This window comes from Eretmochelys imbricata, chromosome 1 (assembly GCF_965152235.1).
Source record: "Eretmochelys imbricata isolate rEreImb1 chromosome 1, rEreImb1.hap1, whole genome shotgun sequence".
Taxonomy (NCBI): domain Eukaryota; kingdom Metazoa; phylum Chordata; order Testudines; family Cheloniidae; genus Eretmochelys; species Eretmochelys imbricata.
In genome coordinates, this window is record NC_135572.1 from 161,475,915 (window position 1) to 161,501,279 (window position 25,365).

General features: G+C 41.5%; 1 protein-coding gene across 4 annotated transcripts in view; it reads left to right on the forward strand.

Annotated features, from left to right (window-relative positions):
- The window catches only part of BRWD1 (bromodomain and WD repeat domain containing 1), a 110,314-nt gene that overhangs the window by 15,580 nt on the left and 69,369 nt on the right, over positions 1-25,365 (forward strand). For 3 of the 4 annotated variants that reach the window (XM_077818397.1, XM_077818405.1, XM_077818414.1), the window contains exons 10-20: positions 2,907-2,977; positions 4,826-4,926; positions 7,651-7,691; positions 15,922-16,020; positions 17,277-17,427; positions 18,088-18,222; positions 20,335-20,463; positions 21,400-21,625; positions 22,516-22,701; positions 23,526-23,709; positions 25,041-25,134. In XM_077818397.1, coding sequence (XP_077674523.1) covers positions 2,907-2,977; positions 4,826-4,926; positions 7,651-7,691; positions 15,922-16,020; positions 17,277-17,427; positions 18,088-18,222; positions 20,335-20,463; positions 21,400-21,625; positions 22,516-22,701; positions 23,526-23,709; positions 25,041-25,134 — 1,417 coding nt within the window. Of the gene's footprint in view, positions 1-2,887; positions 2,978-4,825; positions 4,927-7,650; positions 7,692-15,921; positions 16,021-17,276; positions 17,428-18,087; positions 18,223-20,334; positions 20,464-21,399; positions 21,626-22,515; positions 22,702-23,525; positions 23,710-25,040; positions 25,135-25,365 lie in introns of those variants that run through there. The other variant, XR_013346328.1, reaches the window with a different exon arrangement.

A 25,365-nucleotide genomic window follows, 5' to 3' on the forward strand; every position in this document is an offset into this window, starting at 1 on the left:
ATTCATAACTGCCACAATTTACTGTTTTGATATGCAATTTTTTTACTAAATTAGTAATTGGACTATTCCTAGTACTAAGCAGGAATCCATGATCAGAATATATTTAATATTTTTCCATGGAAGTGTTCATAATATCTAATACAGAATACTCAAATTTGTTGAACTGTTCCAGTATGTCTAATGTGGAAACTTCCAATACTTGAGCAAAAAAGTCTGTAATTCAGATTGTGAAAAGAAATCACTTACGCCTGTGCCAGTGAAGGCAGTGTAGTTGCAAAGGTGTTACTAAGGCATAATTTGGCCCAAAGAGCTTTTTAATGATACATGACACAGAAAAGTCCCAGGTTCACTCTCTGTTCCCAGTTTTAGTTTATAGGGCTAGTAGTTAAAAAATAAGTTTAAAAAATATATACAAGTAATATTTACTTCTATAGTGCATTTCAACTGTAGATCTCAAAGCACTTTACATTTAATATTATTGTGTCCAAAATCCCCAATGAGGATTTGGCCCCCATTGTGCTGGGTGATGTACAAACATAAGACACAATTCTTGCCTTATAATATGAGGGGGTTTTGTAAACAAAATACATGTGTTCTGGAAGTCATTAAGGTATTTAGCATGGAAACCTATAATGCCATTTTTACAGTTAATTTTTGGAGTAGAACAGCCTTTCAGTTGTAGGATTTTTTTCTTAGTTGACAAAGTTGGGCATATAATGGACTTTTTAAAATCTTACCTTTTCATCTCTCCCAGATCCATGTTTATCAGTATCTGTTCCATGAGTGATTGCAACACATGCTTAGCTGGTGACATTGCATCATCACAGAGCATGAAACCAAGCTTTTTACTCAACAGTTGCATATCTTTACAAAACTTTGATTTTTAAATCTGTTTTATACCTCATAAAATTACATGAAGCTGCAGAATCCTGTGACATACCTTACCCTTGTAGGCCAAGCTCCACACTTGGTACAATGTCACCAGCATAGCACTTACTGGATATGTCATGGAGTGTGTAAATCATATTTGCAAAGGAGAGAGAACCCAAACTGTGGGGAATTCCATATTACCTCTGCTATTTTAGGCTGTGTATTCATAAATTTATGAATATATTTAAAAAAAATAGGACGGTCAAGCGATTAATCTGATTAATCGTGCAATTAAACAACAATAGAATACCATTTATTTAAGTATTTTTGGATATTCTACATTTTCAAATATATTGATTTAAATTACAATACAGAATACAAAGAGTACAGTGCTCACTATATTTTTTATTACAAGTATTTGCATTATATAAAAACAAGAGAAATAGTAGTTTTCAATTCACCTAGTACAAGTACTGTAGAGCAATCTCTTTATCATGAAAGTTGAACTACAAATGTAGAATTATGTACAAAAAAACCTGCATTCAAAAATAAAACAATGTAAAACTTTAGAGCCTGCAAGTCCTCAGTCCTATTTCTCGTTCAGCCAATCGCTCAGACAAACAAGTTTGTTTACATTGGCAGAAAATAATGCTGCCCGCTTCTTGTTTACAATGTCACCTGAGAGTGAGAACAGGCGTTCTCATGGCACTGTTATAGCAGGCGTCGCAAGATATTTATGTGCCAGATGCACTAAAGATTCATACGTTCCTTCATGCTTCAACCACCATTCATGGGGACATGTGTCTATGCTGATGACGGGTTCTGCTCGATAAAAATCCAAAGCTGTGCAGACTGACGCATGTTCATTTTCATTATCTGAGTCAGATGCCTCTAGCAGAAGGTTGATTTACTTTTTTGGTAGTTCGGATTCTGTAGTTTCTGCAGTGGAGTGTTGCTCTTCAGAGACTTCTGAAAGCGTGCTCCACACGTCGTCCTTCTCAGATTTTGGACGGCACTTCAGATTCTTAAATCTTGGGTCAAGTGCTGTAGCTGTCCTTAAAAATCTTACATTGGTACCTTCTTTGCGTTTTCTCAGATGTGCCATGAAAATGTTCTTAAAATGAACAACATGTGCTGGGTCATCATCCGAGACTGCTATAACATGAAATATATGGCAGAATGCAGGTAAAATAGAACAGGGGATGTACAATTCTCCTGCAAGGAATTCAGTCACAAATTTAATTAGCGCATTATTTTTTTACCGAGCGTAATCAGCATGGAAGCATGTCCTCTGGAATGGTGGCTGAAGCATGCAGGGGCCTACAAATTTTTAGCATATCTGACATGTAAATACCTTGCAATGCCGGCTACAAAAGTGCTATGCAAATGCCTGTTCTCACTTTCTGGTGACGTAAATAAGAAGTGGGCAGCATTATCTTCCCATAAATGTAAACAAACTTGTTTCTCTTAGCGATTGGCTGAATAAGTAGTAGGACTGAGTGGACTTGTAGGCTCTGAAGTTTTACATTGTTTTGTTTGAGTGCAGTTATGTAACAAAAAAAAATCTACATTTGTAAGTTGCACTTTCACATCAAAGAGATTGCACTACAGTACTAGTATGAGATTAATTGAAAAATACTGTTATTTTTACAGTGCAAATATTTGTAATAAACAGTATACACTTTGATTTCAGTTACAACACAGAATACTATATGAAAATGTAGAAAAACATCCAAAATACTTCATAAATTTCAATTGGTGTTCTATTGTTTAATAGTGCGATTAACGGATTAATTGTGATTAATGTTTTTGTTAATCGCATGAGATCAACAGCCCTAAAAAAAAAAAAATAAAAAAATCAAACAGCTTACTGTAATTCTGACTTCTCACAAAGAAAACATACACACTTTAGATCCTCAACATTGGTGATTGTGCATGTGTTTGTGGCAATGTGAACTCAGATTTTGGAAGATTGTGTTAACCTTTAATCTTTACGTTGCATGTCCTGATTTTTCAGCAACTTTTTTCTTTTAAAGTAATCGGCCAGTGAAGTTTACAGAGAAATCCAGGCCTGGAGTTCAGATGCTTTGTTCTTCTTTTAGCATTGGTAAGTTGTATGTATGTTGATATTGGTTTTTCCACTAATGTACAGAAACATTCTGTCAATTTCAACTGTCCTACATTTGTAATAAGTCTTATAATTCCTCTCCTTACACTCCAGAATTGGATGTAAGGATCCATATAACTTTATCCTGTTCTTCCTACAAAGCCTTGTTCTATAGAATCATAGAAATGTAGGGGCTAGAATGGACCTAGAGGTTATCTAGTCCAGCCCCCTGCCCGGAGGCATGCCTAGACCATCCCTGACAGCTGTTTGTCCAACCTGTTTTTAAAAACCTCCAGTGTGCAGTCCCTGTCAACCTCCTGCAGAAGCCTCTTCCAATGCTTAACAAATCTTATAGTTAGATTTTCCATAATATCTGAATCTACACCCCTGACTCCTTCAGACTTGCTCCCAGATCCCTGCAGTCATTGCTGATCTGATTGGGGTCATACCTGGCAGTATCATAAGTGTCTATGTGGATGAGCAGCATGGGGTAGTCGTCAGAGACAGATGAACCTTGCAAACTTTCCATAACACCTAGGATGCAGGCTCCGGGCAGGTAGGGCATCTTCCGGGACAGGCGATCAGGCCAGCAGATGGGTAACGTTCAGCATCTGGGAAAGAATGGACAAAGATTTTCTTAACAAAGAACTTGTTGCAAGGTCCAGTTGTAAGCTACTTTGCCCTGTCCTGTGCTGAGCACATCAGCTACTTCTGGAGCACTCTTCCTAGTTGGGCAACAAGAGTGTAGTGTAAATACAATGTTGGGCTCTTACATGACATTATAGAACATGTCTGATACGCCCTGTCGATACGTCCAATCTAGAGAACTACATGATCTCTTGCATTTTCAGTGGGGGTGTGTGTGTGTGTGTGTGTATATATATATATATATGCGCTCTGTGCGTTCAGTAATGCTCTGAAGATCTATCACAAAAACAGTAGGTTGGCTGAAGGTATTGTGACAGATCTGCTGCTGCCTTTCTGGCTTGTGATTGGAGGGTGATAGCTCATCGGGGCTGGGGAAGGCTCTGTAGCCCTTAAGAGGACCGTTGGAGACCTGGGGGGACAGCGCTGAAGGTAGCTGTTCCAGATGGTGACTGAGCTGGGGTTTCTGGAGTTGGATTCATCTGTGTTAAGAGAAACAGGATACATGTACATAATGTAAATAAAATACACAGTGTGAGGTCCTATCAGTTTTTCTCCAGTAACCAAAACTGACCAGCTATAAGGCCCTGAAATTGACCAGCATACTTATAAGGGGCAACAGTATATTTAAAATGTGTAATGTGAATTTATTGGCTTTGCATGCACTTTGCACATGGCTTAATGTCTTTTATGTTTTGACTACGCTTCCTTCAGTTCCCAGTGATTGGATGAATCCTTTATAAATAAAAGCAGGAGAATGAAAAATGTGTTGTCTGGATTTTTTTCACTCTTACTGTTTCCCTGCTATAAAATCTCTCCGCTTGACCCTTAATTTCATTTACAATATGTGGATATTTCCAGTGAAAAATTGCCAGTGTAACACACTCTTTTGAAGTATGGAGAAGTCTTTCTACTCTAAAAACAGTATATAATTTTAACTGCAACCTTGTTTTAGAAAGTTCTCATTATTATTGTTTCCTTTAATCTTTCATACTAAAATGTAGTGATTTTACTTTTTTATTATTTATGGCTAAAAAGGATTTTTTAAAAAAATGAATTTTCACTCCACCTTTGTATAGTGGTGGGAAAACAGCAAGAAATTTGACATTTGTCAGAATTTTAATCTATCATGTTCTACCTGATATTGTAACAAATTAAAATTCTTATCTGCATCAGCTTTTTAATTACTGTTTGAATTTTCAGGTGGTACATTTCTAGCAACAGGCAGTACAGATCATGTTATCAGGATGTATTTTTTTGGCTCTGAAACACCTGAAAAAATAGCTGAACTGGAAAGCCATGCTGTAAGTAAGATTGTTAAATCTACAAGTCACCTATTTAAAATACTTAAAGAAGTGTGTTGGGGCTTCTAGCAGCATTCTAGATATGGCTTTAAAAGTTTTCTGGATTAGATTTTCACACCAGTATGCAAAATTTTAAGTGACGGTAACTTGAAACACTTTATATGGGTTAAATGAATTGAGGGAACATATCACAATGATGTTCTTTTAAGTATGTTTTGTTTTAGGTATGTTTCATACGCTAAGGCCTCCTTATACAGTTCTGCAGGTGTGAAGTAAGGTAAATGTTTGTTCTTGTTTTAAGGCTCTTTTACACTTCTACAGCAGTATAAATGCAATTTATTACTGCACCACAAATGAAAGTACGCACTTCTGTCTTGCATGTTTAACATAGGTTCTAATGTTAAACATGCAAGTACACACTTCTGTCTTGCATGTTTAACAGTAGAACCCTTGTTAAACATGCAAGACAGAAGTGTGTACTTTCATTTGTGATGCGTTAATAAATATAGGTTATACATGCTAAAATGATTATATTTATCACCTATGGATTTAATCTTGCAATACTGTATGCTATAAGAAATACAGCTTATGGCTATTTTCAATAAATATTTCTTCTTACAACATAAGTACTAGGATCACTAAAGGCCACTTGAGTTGCATTAGTTTGACTCTTTGTATTTGACAGGACTGCTCCCAACATTGCTTTCCCTAATGGCTTATGTAACCGACTGAGTATCTTCAGTGATGGTGCCCAATTTTCTCTTCAGTTGCTCTTACTGTTAATAACTTAATGGCTAGCCTAAGTATTTTCTAACATGTTCCATGCTTTAAAAAAAAAAAAAAAATCCTTCCTTTATAGATGTTCTCTGGGGCCTGATTCACATTTATACTGCTCTGGAAGTGTAAAGGAGCCTTAAAGCAAGAATAAATTACATTTACCCTTACTTCACACTTGCAGAACTGTAAAAGGAGGCCTTAGTGTGAGAGAATTTGGCCCTTTGTGTTTATAGACATTGTGATCTTGGGTCCTCTCCAATACCATAAAAACTTAGCTTCTCTCCTTTGGTTCTTGTAACTGTTATTACTGCCTTATTTGGTAACTTGATTTAGTGTTCCTCCCCTGTTTATTGCTCATCTCCTTTAGGAACCAGATATCTACCTTCTATTATGGGTGCAGAAGCATTAGAGGAATGTAGACCAGCAAGCATGCTTACTTAAAAAAAAATCCGTAGAGAGAATGAGTGGGGGTGGAGGGGCAGGTAACTCCTAATTCCATAGGACCACAGTTTTATCAGTATGAATTGGGGATGGTTACATTACTTGTGTGCCAATAAACCTTAATACATGAAGGTGTGGTATATAATGTGTACCACATGCTTAATAAAATAGCGTTTGAGTTTTTAAATTTTTTATGTATCATTTGCCTGTGAAGTAAGGCAGCTTTAGCACCATGAGTCCAGCTGTACAGGACTCTGATAGTTTTGTATCTCTTAAATATGTTTAAAACACCTCCTACATGTCAGTTTTAGAGGCAGTTACCTTGGTAATTTTCAGGGTTAGAAACAAGAATTGTCTTGTTAGGAAGTGGTGTATTCACTTAAAGTGTAAAAATCATATTTCCAGAGCTCATAAGTTTAAATATGCTAAAAAGAAACTTATCAGTTGTGCAGGATGGGGTAGTGCATGTCGTGGGCCATGGGCGGGTGTGGTTTGTGGAGAGGATTCTATATTTAGGCCAAGGAGAAAAGAACACTTTTCTGGCAGGTTATTTTTTTTTAAATGACTGAAGCTGTTTAGAAGTTTTAAATGTTAGAATGGGTGTCAGTTGTGATGCACTAGTGGTCAGAGTGTAAGAAAGGCTGTCAAAGATGTATGAGAATTACATTTTATCTGTAACTATGTGGTCTAAATGTGGAGATTAAATTTTTTTCCCAAGCGTTATTGATGGCTTTTTAAATACTTACTGTCTTTCTTATATCCCTGTTTCAGTTGCTTTCTTTCCAAATAATACTTTAACTTCCTCATTTTAATTATATGTTTTGGGAGGTGATAAGAGTTGGAGTGTTGATCATTACCTTTAGAGAAGACTTCCAAAACTCGCAAATTTTCTGGTGTGGGTACATCTCCTTGCCCATTCATTTTATCTTGATGAATATGAATAGCTAACTATTTTGTGTGTTTGGAGTGGGGGGAAACTTGCTTACTCTGCGCAAATACAATTTTGCTGTAGAAATCAGTTCCTCTAGATTCTAACTTGCTTAGGACAGTGAAAGTCCAAATTCAAATTTAAGTGCCTAGTTACTAATGGAAAGCTACTTATTGATGGGTCTGCAAAGTTTCACAAATTCATTCCAAGTATGTTAGCAAGATGAGTTTAAAAAGTGGACCATTCTTTTAAAAGTTGCAATTTAAATTTAGGGTCAGAATCTTAGCAAATTCTACTAAGATCATTGTATAGGGATCTGCTGACCTTTCAATTATATGTACCAGTTAGGATCAAAAATATTCTGTACTGTGAAACTTTAATCAAAATTGTTCTGAAATGGGAGAGTTTTCTGCAGTGTTGCAAAAGAGATCACATTCTTTGGGACTTGGCTAATACTTTTTTCTGATCCTGTACGTTAACATCTTTTGTAAAGAAGGCTATGTACATTTTTCTAAAAGAAATTAAGTTCCTGATTAAAAATTAACTTCTAACCTCTCTTAAAAACTTTTCTTTTGCAGGACAAAGTGGACAGCCTTCAGTTTTCGAACAGCGGTGATAGGTATGTTGCAAGACTCAAAATGTAAATGTCCTTTAAATGTTTTGGCATTAAATACCTACTGTTGCACTCATATGGAGTGCTCAGCTAAGAAAATCTGATACAGCTATAATTTGAAGGATGGTCTACGTTTCTCTAGAGTGCAGTGTTCACTTTAGTTTCAGCTCTGTACTTTTGTTCCCTGTGAATATTTTAACATACCTTCTATTTGGATAAGCTGATTTTTTTTTTAACTATATAGGAAAGTGTTGTCATTTTTCTAATAAGAATTAAGGGTGGGCTTTTCAAAGCACTAAACGCTGGCCTAACTCTGCTTCTTCCATTTAAGGCAATGGTAAAATTCATGTGGTCTTAAATGGGAGCAGAGTTAACTGATGCTGAGCAGTTTTAAAAACCACACCCATAAATCTTACAGGGCAACAGTGCATATATTTAAGCAAAGGACCCTGTCTGGATTGTCCAGGTTGATCTATCCTTCTAGTCACATTTAAGATTTCTCTAAAGCTGCTTTTTTTTCCCCGTTTTTTGTGCGGTTTTTATGGTGTTTTGTTTTAACTGGCTTTCTGGTAGCTTGTTGGAGAGAGATCTTGAATATTGGGTGTGATGTAACAGGAGAAGGGAAGACACCTTTGATTTGCTAGCTTCTGCTACTGGGGGTCCTCACAGTAGATGGCTCATCCTTTGACACTGCCAAGATCCCCTCTCACTCTCCCCCCACCCTTGCTACACACACTTTCTGGTATCCGCTTCTCTTCCCACAGCTAGAAATGTGCTGTGCATCCTGCTAGTGTCAGTTACATCACAGGGCACCTTCTCTTCCCCTCATCTGAGCCATCAGTTTCCCAATGCATAATCCAGTCTTGCAGGGCATACTCTCCATTTAACCTGCTTATCAGTTCCAGTGTTACCCTTTTTGTCACCCTTTTTCCATGTGGGATGCAAGGAACGCTACACCTCTGCATCATATCCACTAAGAGCCCCCTACTTGGATCTAAGGCTTCAGGGAAAGGAAGTAGTAGGAAGAAACTATTTAATGTTATCAGAATGCCCATAGGGCCGTCAAAGTGTTTGGACCCCCTTGTACTTTGTGCTGTACAGAGACAAAGATAGATTCAGTTTCTCTTTGAGTGCTTGTTCATGTCCACTCCACTCCAGTCAGGTGTGTGTGTGCACACGTGCATGATGGCCAGAAGATTTTTCCCCTAGCAGCATCCACTGGGTGCACCCTGGAGTCACGCCTTCATGGCGCTTAATATAGAGCCCTGTCACCCCTTCAGTTCCTTCTTACCGCCAGTGACAGTTGGCTGGAACTTAACTCTTGCTTAGCAAGCATGTTCTCTACTCATTGTATATAGTTACCTTAGTCTTAGAGTTCTTAGCATAGAGTTGTTGGGGGTTTCCCCCCCATCCCGCCTCCCCAGAGCAGTGGCATGCTGCGGTCCCTGGGGTTTAAAAACTGTGTGGCGTGCGCAAAGCACATGCCAAAGAGCAATCCTCATGTTTACAGTGCCTAGGGGAGGGACACCAAAAGGATAGCTGTAAGATCTGCCATGTAAGATCACCCTAGAACTCTTAAAGAAAGGAAACAGCAGCTGAAGGTGATCCTAGTGGAGGCAGCCTACGCCCTCACTCCGACCTGGGCTCAGGGGACCTGGCCTCTAACGCTTAGTCTTTGACGTGGAGCTCCCCCGCACTGTTGTCAGGCTCGGTGCCGAGAAAGGACTCCTCTTGAGATGCTTGGCACCGCCATGGCACCTCGCGAGGCCCAGCTGACAACAAGTACCGATCCCACTCGCTGGTGCCTCAGAAGAAAAAGAAACTGGACAGCCGCTTTCCTACGGCCAAACCCAGAGATGTGAGACCCCAGGCGGGCCACAGTTCTGGATCCCCTGCTGGGGCCGTGTCGACTCCTGCCCCCCCTCAGTCGCCGCTCCCTACACAGCAGCTACAGCTCCCTTCAATGCCGGAGGCTTACCAAGCCACTCAGGACCTCCTGCACCTTACAGTGCTGTTCTCGCCCCCCAGGAGGGAAGAACCTTCAGTGCTGGTGGACCTGCCCCAACCCCCTGGTGCAGTCAGGAGGGAAGCCAGCTATGTCGTCGAGGTGCTCCCCCTCGCTATGTCCCTCAGCGCCGGCTCACTTGGACAGAGAGCCTACCCACTCAACTGAGCTCTTGACGCTCAAGGCACCGAGGCTTGGCTCCTCCGTGGTCTTCAGTCTCAGAGACCTTGGAGTCAGAGTCTGACTCCTATCACTCCAGGAGAAGCAGGAACTGCAGATTGAGGTCTGGGAGAGACAGGAGCGAGCCCCAGGTGTGGCCTCTGCGATGGCAGAACCCGCCTCAGTGGCCCTTCTGGACGCCCTGGGCTTTTCACCAAGCACAGTGAGGAATCCAAGGTCACAGCTCCATGATGTCTTCTGTGGCTTCAGCCACCTTTGTCACGCCATCAGCTACACGTCTGCCCTCGGCACCTGCCCACACACCAACGCCTCTGACAGCGGCACCATCGTTGACTCCGGCACTGTGCTTGGTTCTCACTTGGTTCTGCCAGCGTCCTTGCACTGTCTCCCACGCCGGCACCATTGTCAACTACGACGCAGGCACCAGCAGCGTCGACGTCGGGCCCTCCGCCTTCCTCGGCGCCTGTGAGCGGATTGGCGCTGGCTCCTTCGGTTCCTCCTATCATACTGATGGCTGCGCCAACTCTTGGTCTGTCATCTGCAGCTCTGGCACTGTCGGCTGCACCCTTAGCACCAATGCTGCCCCTAGAGTCTCGGGGGATCCCTGGGGCAGATGGCAGGGAGCATCCACTCATTATGAACGCTTCTTCCTCTTCATTACTGGATGAAGCATTGGTGGGTACAGTCATAACTCCTGCGCTTGAGGACAACAGGGTGCTGCAGCAGTTGCTGTGCAGGGCCACTCAGGGTCTGGGCATTAAGGCCGAGGAGGTAGTCAAGGAGGCTGATCCTGTGGTGGACATCCTTGCACCCTCAGGGCCTTCCCGTATTGATTGTGGACACCACCAAGACCCTGTGGCAGACCCAAGCACAATGAGAGGCATTATTTCATTCCCTCCACAAGGGCTCGGACATTTCTACTTCCACCCACCCCCTGACTCTCTTGTTGTGGATGCTGCTAACCAGTGTGAGACAGGGCTTTCAAGAGCCCTCCCCAAAAAACAGGGAGGCTAAGCGTCTAGACCTTGTTGGGAGAAATTCTATTCTACAGGGGGTCTGCAGCTCCATATCTCGAACCAACAGGCCATTGTCAGCAGGTGCAGGTACATGAACAACACCTGTGCAGTGATGGCTAAATTTACTGAGCTCCTCCCTTCGGACTACCGAAAACCAAGTTCTCGGCTTTGGAGGAGGATGGGAATCGAGTCTCCCGCGCTTGCCTCCAGGTTGCATTGGATGCTACAGATGCTGCCACTAGGCTCATGGCGCCTGGCTACAAGTCTCTGGGCTCCCTTAGGAGTAGACCATTCAGGACCTCCCATTTAAGGGTGAGACTCTTCTCTTGTCCGTCTTTCAAAAGAGGCTGCACAGCCTCTTTAAGACTCACGAGCCACCCTCAAGTCTTTGGGTCTGCACACTCCAGCCACATGGCGGAGACACTTCCGACTGCAACCTCCTCCGAGATTCCATCAGCAGAACCGACAGGAAGGTTCTTGGAGGAGGAGGCAACACCCAACCTTAGGTCAGGGCTCTGGCCAGCCCAAGATGCCCTCTGGCCCTAAACCGGCCTTTTGAAGGTGCAGTCAAGGACAGCGCACCAGATCAGAGACTGCATCTACTCCGCCTTACTTTTTCCTCCGGACTATCCCCTTTCTACTGTGCATGGTCCCATATCACCTCAGACTGCTGGGTGCTCTGCCCGGTAGAGAGGGGATAATCCATCCAATTCTGTGTCTTTCCACCCCCCTTCCCTGTCCCTCTTCAGGGACCCTTCTGACGAGCATCTACTCATCCAGGAGGTGCAGTTACTCCTATCACTAGGGGCAATGGAGGAGGTTCCTCTGGAGCACAGGGGCAAGGGCTTCTATTCCCGGTATTTCCTAATACCGAAAGCCAAAGGTGGCCTCAGGCATATCTTTGACCTGCGAGAGCTCAACAAGTTCGTGAAGAAACTCTGGTTCTGCATGGTCTCCTTGGCCTCCATCATCCCCTCACTAGATCCAGCAGATTGGTATGCCACGCTCAACTTGAAGGACGCGTACTTTCACATTGCAATCACTCAGACCCAGAGGAAGTACCTCAGGTTTGTGGTCAATGGTACCCACAAACAATTTACTGTCCGCACGTTCAGCCTGTCAGAGGCACGTCGAGTATTCACCAAGTGCATGGCAGTCATCACCGCGTTCTTGTGGAGGCACCAGGTACCGGTGTTTGCATACCGCAACAACTGGCTGATCAGTCTGCTCCAGGACCCAAGTGAAAATTCAGGTCACATTTATCAGAGCCACCTTCGAGAGCCTGGATCTACTCCTAAACGAAGCAAAATAGACTGTCTCCTGTCCAGAGGCTAGAGTTCATAGGGGCAGTACTGGACTCAACCCAAGCCAAGGCATACATGCCACAGGCGAGGTTTCAGGCCTTCAGCAGCGTAATCCGGGGCATCATGCATTTCCACACCACTCCGGCATGAAACTGTCTGAAACTTCTTAGGCACATGGCGGCCTGTACCTATGTGGTGTGGCACAGCAGACTCAGCTTCGACTGCTCCAGTCATGGCTAGCGTCAGTCTATTGTCCAGCCCGGGATGGCTTGGACAGGATCATGATCCTGCCTCGCCTGGTCCTCGACTCGCTTCGGTGGTGGACCAATGCTCAGCAGGTGTGCTCAGGGGTCCCCTTTGTTGCCCCACAGCCATGTCTGTTGTTGGTGACGGATGCGTCAGACTTGGGCTGGGGAGCTCATCTGGGAGACTGCATAACTCAAGGCCTCTGGTCTCAAGCAGATCTGTGTCTCCACATCAGTGTCAGAGCTGAGAGCGGTGTGCCTAGCGTGTCAAACATTCTGTCCTTACTAATCGGACAATGTGTATTAGTCATGACGGACAATACAATAGCAATGTTCTATATCAACAAATGGGGGTGCATGCTCCTCTCCCCTGTGCCAAGAAGCCTTCATGCTATGGGACTTTTGTGTAGAACATTCACCTGCAGGCTTCGTACCTCCTCGGGATTCAGAACGAGCTGGCGGACCACCTCAGCAGGTCGTTCCACAGCCATGAGTGGTCCCTTCACCCGGACATCGCAATTTCAATCCCCCAGTGGTGGGGGTTTTCCCTAGTAGACTTCTTTGCCATGTGACGCAACAGGAAGAGCCAGCAGTTCTGCTCCTTCCAAATTCACAGCCTGGGCTCCGCAACGGATGCATTCTTCCTCCACTGGGGAGGTTCTCTCCTATACGCCTTTCCACCCATACTGCTCATTCACAAGGTGCTGCTCAAGATCCGCAGAGATCAAGCTCTGGTCATACTGATAGCACTGGCCTGGCCCCATCAGCACTGGTTCAGTTCCCTCCTAGACATGTCCGTGGGAGCCCTGATTACCTTGCTGCTCTCCCCAGACCTTCTCACACAAGAACGCGGACGTCTCCAACACCCCAAGTTCCAGTCGCTCCATCTTACGGTGTGGAAGCTCAATGGTTAAATCCATTGGAGCCTTTCCTGTTCAGACCAGGTTAGACAGGTCCTCCTTGGTAGTAGGAAACCCTCTACAAGAGCCAGATACCTTGCCAAGTGGAAGAAATTTTCAGTCTGGTTGGCGCAGTGCCGTTCGCCCCCGATGCTGGCTTCATTGCCGCACGTTCTAGACTATCTCCTTCATCTGAAGCAGGAGGGTCTCTCATTGCCTTCTATACAGGTGCACCTAGCCACCATCTTGGCTTTCCTCCTGGGTGTGCAGGGCCGCTTGGTGTTTGCTAACCCCATGGTCAGCCAGTTCCTAAAGGGGCTCGACAGCTTATACCCTCACGTCCGTCAACCGCTCCCTGCCTGGGACCTCAACTTGTTCCTTTCTTGGCTCATTGGGTCCCCCTTTGAGCCTTTAGCAACATGCTCCCTGCTCTACCTCTCCTACAAGGTCGCGTTCCTGGTAGCAATAACCTCAGGTGTCTGAGCTCAGAGCCTTGACATCAGATCCTCTCTACACCATGTTCTTTAAGGACAAGGTTCAGCTTAGGTCTCACCCTGTTTTCCTCCCGAAGGTTGTGTCGCAGTTTCACATCAACCAGGACATCATCTTCCTGGTTTTCTACCGTAAACCTCATTCCAATGCCTGGGAGCAGAGACTCCACTCTCTGGATGTCTGCAGGGTGCTAACCCTTTACATCGAGAGGACGAAAGCGTTCAGAAAGTCAGTCCAGTTGTTTGTGGCAGTGGCGGACAGGATGAAAGTCAGCTGGTTTCATCCCAACACATCTCTTCATGGATTGTGTCCTGTATCCACGACCTCGCATGTGTTGCTGTACCTCCGATCACTGTACACTCTGCCAGGGCGCAGGCTTCATCTACAGCATTCCTGGCTCAAGTTCCCACCCAGGAAATCTGCAGAGCGGGGACGTGGTTCTCCATACACACTTTCGCCACGCATTATGCGATTACCCAGCAGGCCAGAGATGATGCGGCCTTCGGAAGAGCAGTACTCCAATCAGTGGACAGCTCCAGCCCCTCCCTCCTGAACTTGGCTTGGGAGTCACCTGATTGGAATGGATGTGAACAAGCACTGAAAGAAGAAAAAACTGTTTCTCACGTCTCATAACTGTTCTTCAAGATGTTGTTCGTGTCCATTCCAATACCCACCCTCTTACCCCTCTGTCAGAGTAGCCGGCAAGCAGGAACTGAAGGGGTGCCGGGTCAGTAGGGCTTTGTATTGAGCGCCATGAAGGCGCGACTCCAGGGGGCACCCAGGCCAACCCGACGGCTGCTGCTAGGAGAAAAATCTTCCGGCCATCGTTGCACGCACACACCTGATTGGAATGGACATGAACAAGACATCTCGAACAACATTTACGAGAAGTGAGTAACCGTTTTTTCTTGCACCAAGGAATTTACAATCTAAGAAATGGACTTATTTGATGAAGTGTGCCAAGTATTTCTGTGACACGGCACTGCTGTCTGCTCAGCTGTTTTCTTTTGCTAGTGGATTCAGCAAACCACCCTAATTTTACAATGTGCTTTGATCAGGAAATGAAAGCAGGGTCTGGAAACAGGGATTTCTCTAACAAAATTGTATGAAATCATTTTAAACTTTTTTCTTCAAGTATGGTTTTGTAGAAAAAGGATTTTACAAAAAAGTGTGGCTGCATGAAAAACACCCTAACTGCTGCTATTATATTAAAATGAATGGGTATGATGTTATTAAATGCAGAAAAGATCCAAGACCATAACTGAGTGGCATATTGATAAATCAAAAAAATTTGTGTCCTTCAGTTCTCCTGGTATATTTGCAACTGGAACCATAAATTGCATACTTCTGGTTTTTACTGGAGACCTAGATAAGTGACTAAGAATGCTTTTGTAATCTACATCTGGCCTGGAGGTTGCAGTTTTTCCTTCTAAATATGGCTCTTTCTACAGTAATCCTTGTCTTTGGCACTTTCATATTGCAGTAATCCAGTGCTGTCTACGTGGGGCTACTATTTTATGCAATCCATAAATTATAATCTGTAAAAAGTATGACTGCTTTCTTGCTTAGCCATGCTTCTTGTGCAGGATATGGATGGAGCTCAGGCATAAATCTACCCTTTGTTGCAATTTCTTTCCCAGTGCAATTTTAAAATATGATTTTTGATCTGTAAAGCCCTATATGGATTGCATCCTGGATATCTCAGGCTTCCCTTCTCTGTCTGATGCCATAGCATTTGAGCTAAGGGTTTTGATTTAATAAAGAAGGACCTGGAGACAGGTTTTTCATGAAGAGTCCTTAACTCAGAACTTGCTTTCCTGTTGTTTTGCTGGTTCTCAAATTTGTTGACCTTGTGCTTACATAGAAAGCTCATCTTTTTCTTTGGCTTTCTCTGGGAAAGAAATCTGAGTTTGGGTTGTTGGAGAGTCTAAGCCTGGGTTGGAAAGATAACTTGTTTTGGTCGTTATTCCATTTTGTAGGTTTTATTTAACCTTGTGTTTATGCCCCCAGAACTCTGGATGGGTGCATTTTTAATTCGAAATACTGTGAATATCTGCTTTTGTGTATAGATAACATCTTTTACAATTATTTCAAGGTTCATAAGTGGCAGCAGAGATGGAACAGCCCATATCTGGCGCTTCCAGCAAACAGAATGGAGGAGCATCTTGTTGGACATGGCTGACAGGTTACCAGGGTAGGCTGAGTGTCTTCTATTTATGTGTGTTTATGGGGAGTCAGGTACTTTGAAAGATTCACTCTATCTGCTTGGAATCTAATCTAAATTCTGCACCTTTTAATTTTAAGTAAGCATGTGTGTTGTTTTTTATTAGTCTGTTAAAGAAGTTCCTCTTCTGTATAATATCCATTTTTTTCATCAGAAGAAAAATGCCCATTCTTTAGTGAAGCCTGCTGCGTCTGATTCCTTTCTAGCAATCCAGAAGCCCTGTTCCTACCGTAAATTGTAACTTTATCATAACTTGATTTGCTTTAATTAGCATAGCAATTTGATTTTTTTTTCCCAAAAGTGTTCTCTAGTTTTCACCCACATATTATGGCATCTCAAACTGCTCCCAGAGTTTCAAAATTAAAATTCCAAAAATCTAAATGTGCTCCTAATTTTGAGGAAGTCAGTTTCATATGGGCTCCATCTAAAAAGATGGAGGTAATTTTGTGCACTCTATCCAATAAATACACTCACATTTTTAGCAGTGCTTTCCCATCCCTTCTTCAGAGGCCTACATTCAGTTAATTGAATTTGTTTTATTTTAGGTCTCCCTTGTTTTCCACAAATCTTTTTGACGTACACATGTAGGGACTGTGAATTAAGACACACAGTGGGTTCAACAGTCTTTTTTTCTTTAAAAGAGAAGCAAGAGTAACTTACAATCAGACTTCAGGGCGGATTGAGACTCCCAGGTCCTTGGTTTCTAGTATCTTTATAGTTCATTCTGGTTCTTAACTTCAATATTCAAATAAATTTCTTATTGAACTGTACTGTGACAACTTACAGAAACATCCCATTCTCATGAAATTTATCTAATTAAAAAAAAAGTGAAATAGGATAGCTGAGCATTATTGGACTGTTGGGTGAGGGTTTTTTTTAAGTATCGGTTCTTCAGTAGATTCACTAACATTTTGAGCCTAAAACATATCAGTGGTATATTTCCCTTAAATTAAAAAGACACTTGTTTTGCATGCAATTTTGTGATTTAAAGTAAAACCTACCAAAGCAAAAAAACTCAGATTTAAAGTTTTTAAGATGTCAACACATTCTACGGTCAAGTTACTGCAGAAATATCAAAATAGTGGACAAGTTACGCCTAGAGTTTAATCCTTAGCTCAGTATGTCAGATTCTTAGCATCACAAGAGTTTGATTTTTGTTTAGATATTGAAATGAACATTTATTTTAAAAGTTATACTTACACTGGCGCTGGTCTCTTTTTAAATAGTGACTCTCATTCTGAAGAAGACCGATTTATGAAGCCTAAAGTAACAATGATAGCTTGGAATCAAAATGATAATTTTGTTGTTACTGCTGTGAATAATCATCTGCTAAAAGTTTGGAATTCTTATACTGGGCAATTACTTCATGATATGGTGGTATGTAATGATCTTACCTGCTTTTTAAAATATGCAGCCTTTCTCTTTTGATAGTATTAAAGTGGCATTTGCATGTTGAATTGGTCATTATATTTGATTGTCTTGGAAGCTTGTATCTGAATATAATGCATGTATCGTACTTATTTGAAAAAAAATAAACACCCAAAAACCCAACAGCTTTCCTTCCATCAAAAAACATCCCTGTTTGTTTCAGAGTAGCAGCTGTGTTAGTCTGTATCCGCAAAAAGAAAAGGAGGACTTGTGGCACCTTAGAGACTAACGGATTTGTGCAAAACAATAAAGTTGAGCCCACCTTCCATGTGAAGTAGGGAAAAGCTTGACTTTTCTCGAATAAATATCAAATCCCATTTTTTAAATTAAGTAGGTATGTTTGTTTGAATCCAGACAATGGTATAGTTCAGAAACAGTCTTGTCTTTGTCACAAGGTTCCCTGACTCTTGCACCCATGTACAGTGTTTGTCACTTTCACAATTGCATGAATGTTGAGCACCAAAAGTTCAGATTTCTGGAGGCAGTCTTGAGGGTCTTAGAAGTGTTAGATGAGGGAGGAATCGTGATGGATGCATTAATTCAGAACTGTCTAACGTATTAATTGTAAACTTGTGATTTTTGTATGCCTATTTTTCTATCTTAAAATAGGGACATACGGATGAAGTATTTGTGTTGGAGACCCACCCTTTTGATTCAAGGATTATGTTATCTGCAGGCCATGATGGCAATATCTTTATATGGGATATTACAAAAGGCATCAAAACTAAGCATTATTTTAACATGGTAAGATCAAATTATTGTTCATTCCTCTGCCTTTTTCAGGATTTGCAACATGTTTGAGCAATTGTGATCATAGTGTCTTCTCTCTCCATTTTTTTGGCTTCTAAAATGGTGGTTTGATATTAATTTGGCCCTGTTGGTCTTTAAAGCCCTTTACCTTGTGTAGTCCCTTGTTCTATTTAGACCAGCACCTCAAAGCTCATTCTGACAAATAATTACATTGTCAGCTGTAAGAATGCTACTGTCATTTAAGTCAGCAAGTGATGGTGCCTTTTTTTGTGGTTCACTGTAGCTATGCGATGACTCACTGGTGTGGCCCCTCCTGCTGGTCGTCCAGGAAATTAGCTCTCCAGCATATGGAGCGCCCTCTGCAGGCTGGTTCTCGCCAGCCACTGGTCCTGTGTCCCTCCTGGACCCCGGTGCCCTTTACCTCGGGATTCTGCCCCAGCAGTATCTCCTCGCTTTGGGTCTCCCCTCCCAGGGGAACCCCCAACCCTCTAAACCCACCTTGCCTCAGTGGCTACTGTCAGTCATCAGCTAGGCCCCGCTCACTGGGGCAGACTGCAGGGTAATGGCCACTCATAACACTGCCAAGAGGTTAGGGCCAGCTGCCTCTGCCTATTCCCAAGCTGCCCCTCTGCAGCCCCAGTACCTTTCTGGGCATTTACAAATGCCTGCAGCCTGGGGGTTTACCAGGCTGGAGCTCCCCAGCTCCTTTTGCGCTTCCCCAGCACTGCTCGGCTTCAGGTACCTTCTTCTCAGGCAGCTAGTCCTTCTGACTCCAGGGCTAGAGTGAGACTCCTTTGCTTCTGGCTCACAGCTGTCTTATAAGGGCCAGCTGGGCCCTGATTGAGCTGGCTGCAGCTGTGGTCAGCTACACTGTCGGCTTCCCCCAGCTGTTCTTAATCCCTTTCCCTGCTGCAGCCCTCTTCAGGGCTGCTTTTAACCCCTTCCGGGCCAGAACAGGGTGACCACCCCACTACGTTCACCCAACTATATGGAGCTCATTTTATTTTTGACAGCTGTCTTAGCCCATCCTTCTCCACTTTTAAATAACTTATTTTTTCCCCAAGTTGTGCTAGGATAACCACTGTTCACACTTTTTTTGTTTCTTTCTAGATGTAGACAATAAGGGATTGGCTGTCTTGTATTTTGTCTTGAGGATATCTTTGTACAGTGCTATAACAGTGAGGTGCTTTGAAAAGTAGCATTTGATATTAAAGTGGGTTTGTTTAAAAATATAAAGCTTTGTAAAAAGCATGTTTTTAGCTGTTCAAATTACAGGTGATCCACAACTTTAAATAAGGCCTTGGCTACCCTGGGCGGGGGGGGGTCAAACTTAAGATACGCTATTCACGTAGCTGAAGTCGAAGTATCTTAGTTCGACTTACCTGGCCATCCTCATGGCGGTGAGTCAACCGCGGCGGCTCCCCCGTCGACTCCGCTTACTCCTCCTGCCGAGGTAGAGTACAGACTTCGATTCGGGGATCAATTTATCGCATCTAGACGAGACACGATAAATTGATCCCCCATAGATCGATCACTACCCGCCAATGCGGCAGGTAGTGAAGACGTACCCTTAGTCTCTCAAAATTTGGACCTATCTAGGAAACTAAATAGTTGACTATAGACTCTTGACTTTGCAATCTAAATATAATTTTATGTTCCTCTTTATTTATATTGAGAATAGGTTACATATGGTAGAGACCTAGGATAAATCTCTAAATTTCTCATATTCCCCTCTCAGCAGGGAAAAATGGACTGTATTTGGGGGTATGTTGCTGGATGGGGCCCAAGCTTGTAATCAGATCTGCATGGGTGAATGCTTCTGCCTTTGCAAAGTCCAACTGACTTCAGAGAGACTCTACAGGTGTTAAGGGGGTTTCAATGCAGATCCAATTCCAAGATGGGAGTCCTAATTATCATGTAATGGGGAACGTTAAATAAACTAAATGTAACAACAAAATTTCACTGTAACATGTAGTAGGAGAAATATGACCTTGTTTTTAAATAACAGGGAGTCTCTGGTAATTGAAGTTTGGAGAAGGCTGTACAGTATTGCTTGTTCCAAAAAATATGACACCACTTACCTTGAATTTCATGCCCTCAATCTAGATTGAAGGACAAGGACATGGTGCTGTTTTTGACTGCAAGTTTTCATCAGATGGACAACATTTTGCCTGTACAGATTCTCATGGGCATCTGTTGATATTTGGTTTTGGGTGTAACAAGCCTTATGAAAAGGTAAGTTCAGATTTCTGTTCACATTAGCTTTTCATGATAATGACTAGAAGAATATAAATTCATGTGAAAAATATAATGCACACTTGGATATATGTATTTACTATCTTGACTTTTGTTTTTTGCTTTTCTTAATAAGCAGTAATTTTTCTTACAAGAATGTATGAAGTGCCAGTTTATTGTAAAACAACAAACAAAAATTCTGTAAAAAATGACCACTCTAGTTCAACATTTATCATTTGAGGGTTTTTTCCTAACTATCCTACCTATTCAACTTGGGATCAAAAAGTGAAAAGTCGTTCATTTCTTCTTGCTTATTTTTATATTTTATACTTTATTACCATCAGTAATAAAAGTTCTGACTGTTACCTTTTTGACAGTTTGCACCCCCACTTTCCTTCAGTGCAGTTTCTTGGATGTAACTGAAGGCTTAATTTTGATTGCAGAATCTTTTTCTGGTGTTAACTCTTGATGAAGAAAGAACCCAACCTGACTTTGAGATCCTATGGCAAATTTGTAGGTTAGCAGTTGGAAAATCATGTGTTTAAATGGAAACAAAGCAAAAGTTTGCTAAATGTTAAATTAAAAATGTAAATTTGAAATGCTGTTTTATAGTTAATTTTCAGGGTTAAACAGCAATTTTATTTAATATAGCATTGCAGAACTTTCAATGTATTATCCTCTCAAAGACCTCCATACTGAATACTTTTAACTGCTTGCCTATCAAAATTCCTTGCTTTTGTGAGGGATATATCGTCAGAGCAACACAAATCTAGGATGGCATAGGATCTTTGTGTGGCTTTTTTCCTTTTGAGAACTTGGTCTCTCAATACCGATTGTTGCAATAGGAGGTAACTTAGTATAAGTTTCTTCTACGTGCAAGTTCTTTAACATATCCTTTTTTCAAATTGACAGTATGCAAGCTTCATTTCTTTCCAGATTCCTGATCAGATGTTCTTCCACACTGACTACCGACCATTGATTCGAGACGCTAACAATTATGTCCTAGATGAGCAGACACAACAGGCTCCTCATCTCATGCCACCTCCGTTCTTAGTAGATGTGGATGGAAACCCTCATCCAACAAAATACCAGAGATTAGTACCAGGAAGAGAGAACTGTGCAGACGAACATTTGATTCCTCAACTGGGATATATAGCAACAAGTAAGAATAGTAGTTTTAACTTCAGGATCTGTCTGTGTCTGTCTGACTAGACTTTAGAACCATTACAGTTCTTTTGAATAGGAAAAGATTAATGTTCTACATTTACCTCAAAGCTATTTTTATATTTTACTTGAGATTTATGTACTTGTCTTGTACCGCAAATATCTACCGGATGTAATATTGTCTGATCAAGCGTATTTGCTATAGTTTCACCTTCTAGTTGCTGGTTTAAAAAGAGGATATAATCACTAATGCACTGGCAGGTAATGAAGGTGGTGGTTTAGCTCAAATTGAAAAAGTGAGAGTTCTTTGGAACAAAAGATTTCGTCCTTCTAGTGTCTTTTAGTTTATAACTGACGTTCTGGCTGTATGCAACCATAGCATGGGTATGCAAGAATCAGTAAAGAATTTGAGACACACGTCATATTAAATATTACCAAAAAAAAAAAAAAAATCCTTGCCTGTGGTATGGATAACATCTTAAAATTATTGAAACAGAGCTTCTTAATCTAATTTGCTTTTATGCTGTTTCTCCAAACCAAAAAATGCAAAGAGTAAACAGTGAAAATAGTCTGTTTCACATTTTTATGGAGGTTTTTTGGTTAATTTAATTTTCTGATGCCATATTTGGGTTGCAGCGATTGCAAATATATTTTTTAAAACTCATGAATTATTTCTGTTCATTTTAGGTTTGGGAAATGTCCTTTTTAAAATACGAAGTAATATAAATAACTTGTGGGTGATTATCTACATTATGTTTCAGAATTATCCTCATACTCAATTTTAGACCAGCTTAATTGTTAAGGTGTGCTGTGAAGGTGATCAGCACAGCCAACTTTAGTTCGATGGCTGTTAACCATTTTGCTTGTTGTTTGCATTAAATTTACCAGGTGATGGAGAGGTTGTTGAGCAAGTGATAGGCCAGCAAACTGTTGACCAGGATGAACAAAGTCTGGAACGCAACATTCTTGATGGCATGATAAGACAGTTACAGCAACAGCAAGACCAAAGAACTGGATCAGATCAAGAAGTTGTTCCAAATGGACTACAAAATGGAGAAGGAACACCTAGAAGAGGTCAGTAAATACTGATAAATATTTGTTTAGGTGTGGGGAGGGGGAAATCACTTCCTCTGAAGAGTTTTTTGTGCTACTTTTGAGTATGAAATAGACTAGAACCCATGTGGACTATCTGTTACCATCTGGGATCAAGATGCCCTATAAAACTGGGATTTTTGGCTGTGCCTTTTGGGCTAAAACACCTCCAGGTACTTCTGTAAATGTATCTAAAAATGTTGAATCTCCAGTTTTTGGTACATACAACCTTAAACATATAAAAAGCATTGGTTTTGATTGCAGGCAGCTAAATATTTAAGGATATATGTAGAGTACTGTAATATTTCAAGAGTTCTTGAAACTCACTTTTTACTTGTATTTTTCTAAAGTTTGCAAAAATGTCTTTTCATTGATTAATGGTTTCTTCTCCCTTTCTTTACCTTGTGGACTTCAAGTGGATTTAAAATGAACATGATTCTGTTCAACATGTATATACCTATGACTATATAAGTGTCATGCTGGGAATAGTATTTAGGTAGCTAGCTGTTGGTGCAAAATCAGCAGGAAAAACTCAGAACATCTTTCATACTGTGTTGCCTTTCACTGGGGTTTGAAAGTAGCAGTGGAAGTAATAAAGATTTTTAAAACAGCTTGAAATCCCGAATTTATTTATCACGAGAGAAGGCAATCCATTCACACAGTTTGATTCTTTAATATGTTTCCTGTGAGCTTTCTTTCGTTGGAGAATGTTAATTTCTAATTTACAGTCAAACAATTGGGGCAAACTAGACACCAAAGGTGTCCAGTGGCAGAGGATTTTCTACTCTTTCACCATATTTTTTTAGGGTTTAGAAGGCCAAGTTTAGACATCCAGTCCCCCCCAAATATTGGTCTGCGTCGCAGTGGGCAAGTGGAAGGTGTACGTCAAATGCATCAGAATGCTCCACGAAGTCAAATTGCCACAGAGCGAGACCTTCAAGCTTGGAAACGAAGAGTAGTTGTACCAGAAATACCACTGTATTTATTCAGGTGCGTGAAAATTTAGCTGGCTCATGTGAAGGACATCTCTTTTTTTTTAAAAAAAAAAAATATGATGTTGCTATCAATATTACTCCAGATGTTTAATACCTTAATGTTCTCCTTTATTCAGTGCTATTGGGCCTACACTAAAAATATACTCCTGTGCAAATTGAAATTATTAAATGTTAATTTCAGTTGCGTTCAAAACTAAGTTGGTAAAAGTATGCGAAATAAGGGTGAAGGGAGAACTAACTAGTTGGAAAATAACTTGAGCATGTAAGAGGATTTACTGCAAATAATGAAGCATGTTCCAAAAGAATTGAAGGGCTAGTTAGGTTCACTGAATGCTCCCCATTTTCCAGAAAAGTGAGGGTTATAAGGTTACATTCACTAACTTGGAAAGATTAAAAAAAAATATTTGGGGGGCTCCTGAGCGACTCTTCTCCTGGTACGAGTTGCTGTCCAGCAGCAACACAGGAGGAGCACTGCCTGAACAGGAGGCAGAAGAAGGTTCTTGAAGACAGCTGGCTGTTGCTTTCATACAGGAGCATTACATGCCTGGGAGGAAGAGGAGTAGCATTTGTTGCTGAGGATAAGGAACAGCAGCACTTGTAGCCAAGGGGGCTGTTAAAAGCTTTTTCCTTCAGCCCAGCCTCAGAGCCAGGTGTCTGCAAAAGGGAAAGAGGACGAACTCCTGTTGTCATCATCAACTGCTTGCAAAGCCTGGTGGTTGTGGGGAGGAAGAGAAGCAAACCCTCTAGTGTTAAATGTATCAGCTAAGATTGGTTGAATCTACTTTACTTGGCCAGCATGTTTAAAAGAAAAATCTAGAAACCTGTTCCTTTGCAAACAGGCATCAAGAACATATTTGCTATCACTGTACATGGTGCCTGTTAGCATGATTCTAGTAGTGTAGATGGGACCAAAAAGGTGTGTAAGGGAGGTGATCTATCCATATATTTGGACCTACTTCTACTGATGGGACCATAGATTGAAAATGGAGTGGGGATTTATTTCATCCTACAAGGTGGTGAATTTGGGAGAAAAATCCTCTTGTAAATTCTGCTTATCAACCATGTCTGCCAATGTGTGAGGAGAGCTTTTTCTTTATGAATTGATAGCTATATAAAAACCCTAAAAATTTAGAAACCATAGAAATTCTTCATCATGTTATAACCATTCCAAGAGAGGTTAAAATTTGGACATTTAAAGTGTCAATTTTGCTAGGTCCAGTGTTGGAATATAAAGTATTGTAAAGAAGACAAACCTGTAACTACTCAATTTACTTTCAGAATTGTGATTTTACTTTTATTTTGACAAGTTTCAAAAATCTCTTGTAGAAAACAGGAGGAGTACCGTATTGCAAAAGGAGAGGAAGAGAGAGCGCTCTATACAACAGAGAGAAGAAGGAAGACATTTCAGTTCTCAGAAAAGGTATGAAACTGTATAGTGAATGATGAGCTCTTAACTTCTGCATGAGAGAGCCACGAGTTGAAAAAGTACCTACAAATGTCTCTGAAGATACCATCTTGCAGGATTCTCCCAGATCCCAATGCCCCATTTTTCTGGTAATTTTTTTATTTAATGGTGACTCCCTTGAATTGGCTTTTTTTTTTTTTTTTTTCTGGGAGCTTCACCTTCCTCCATCCACGGAACTGACTGGAA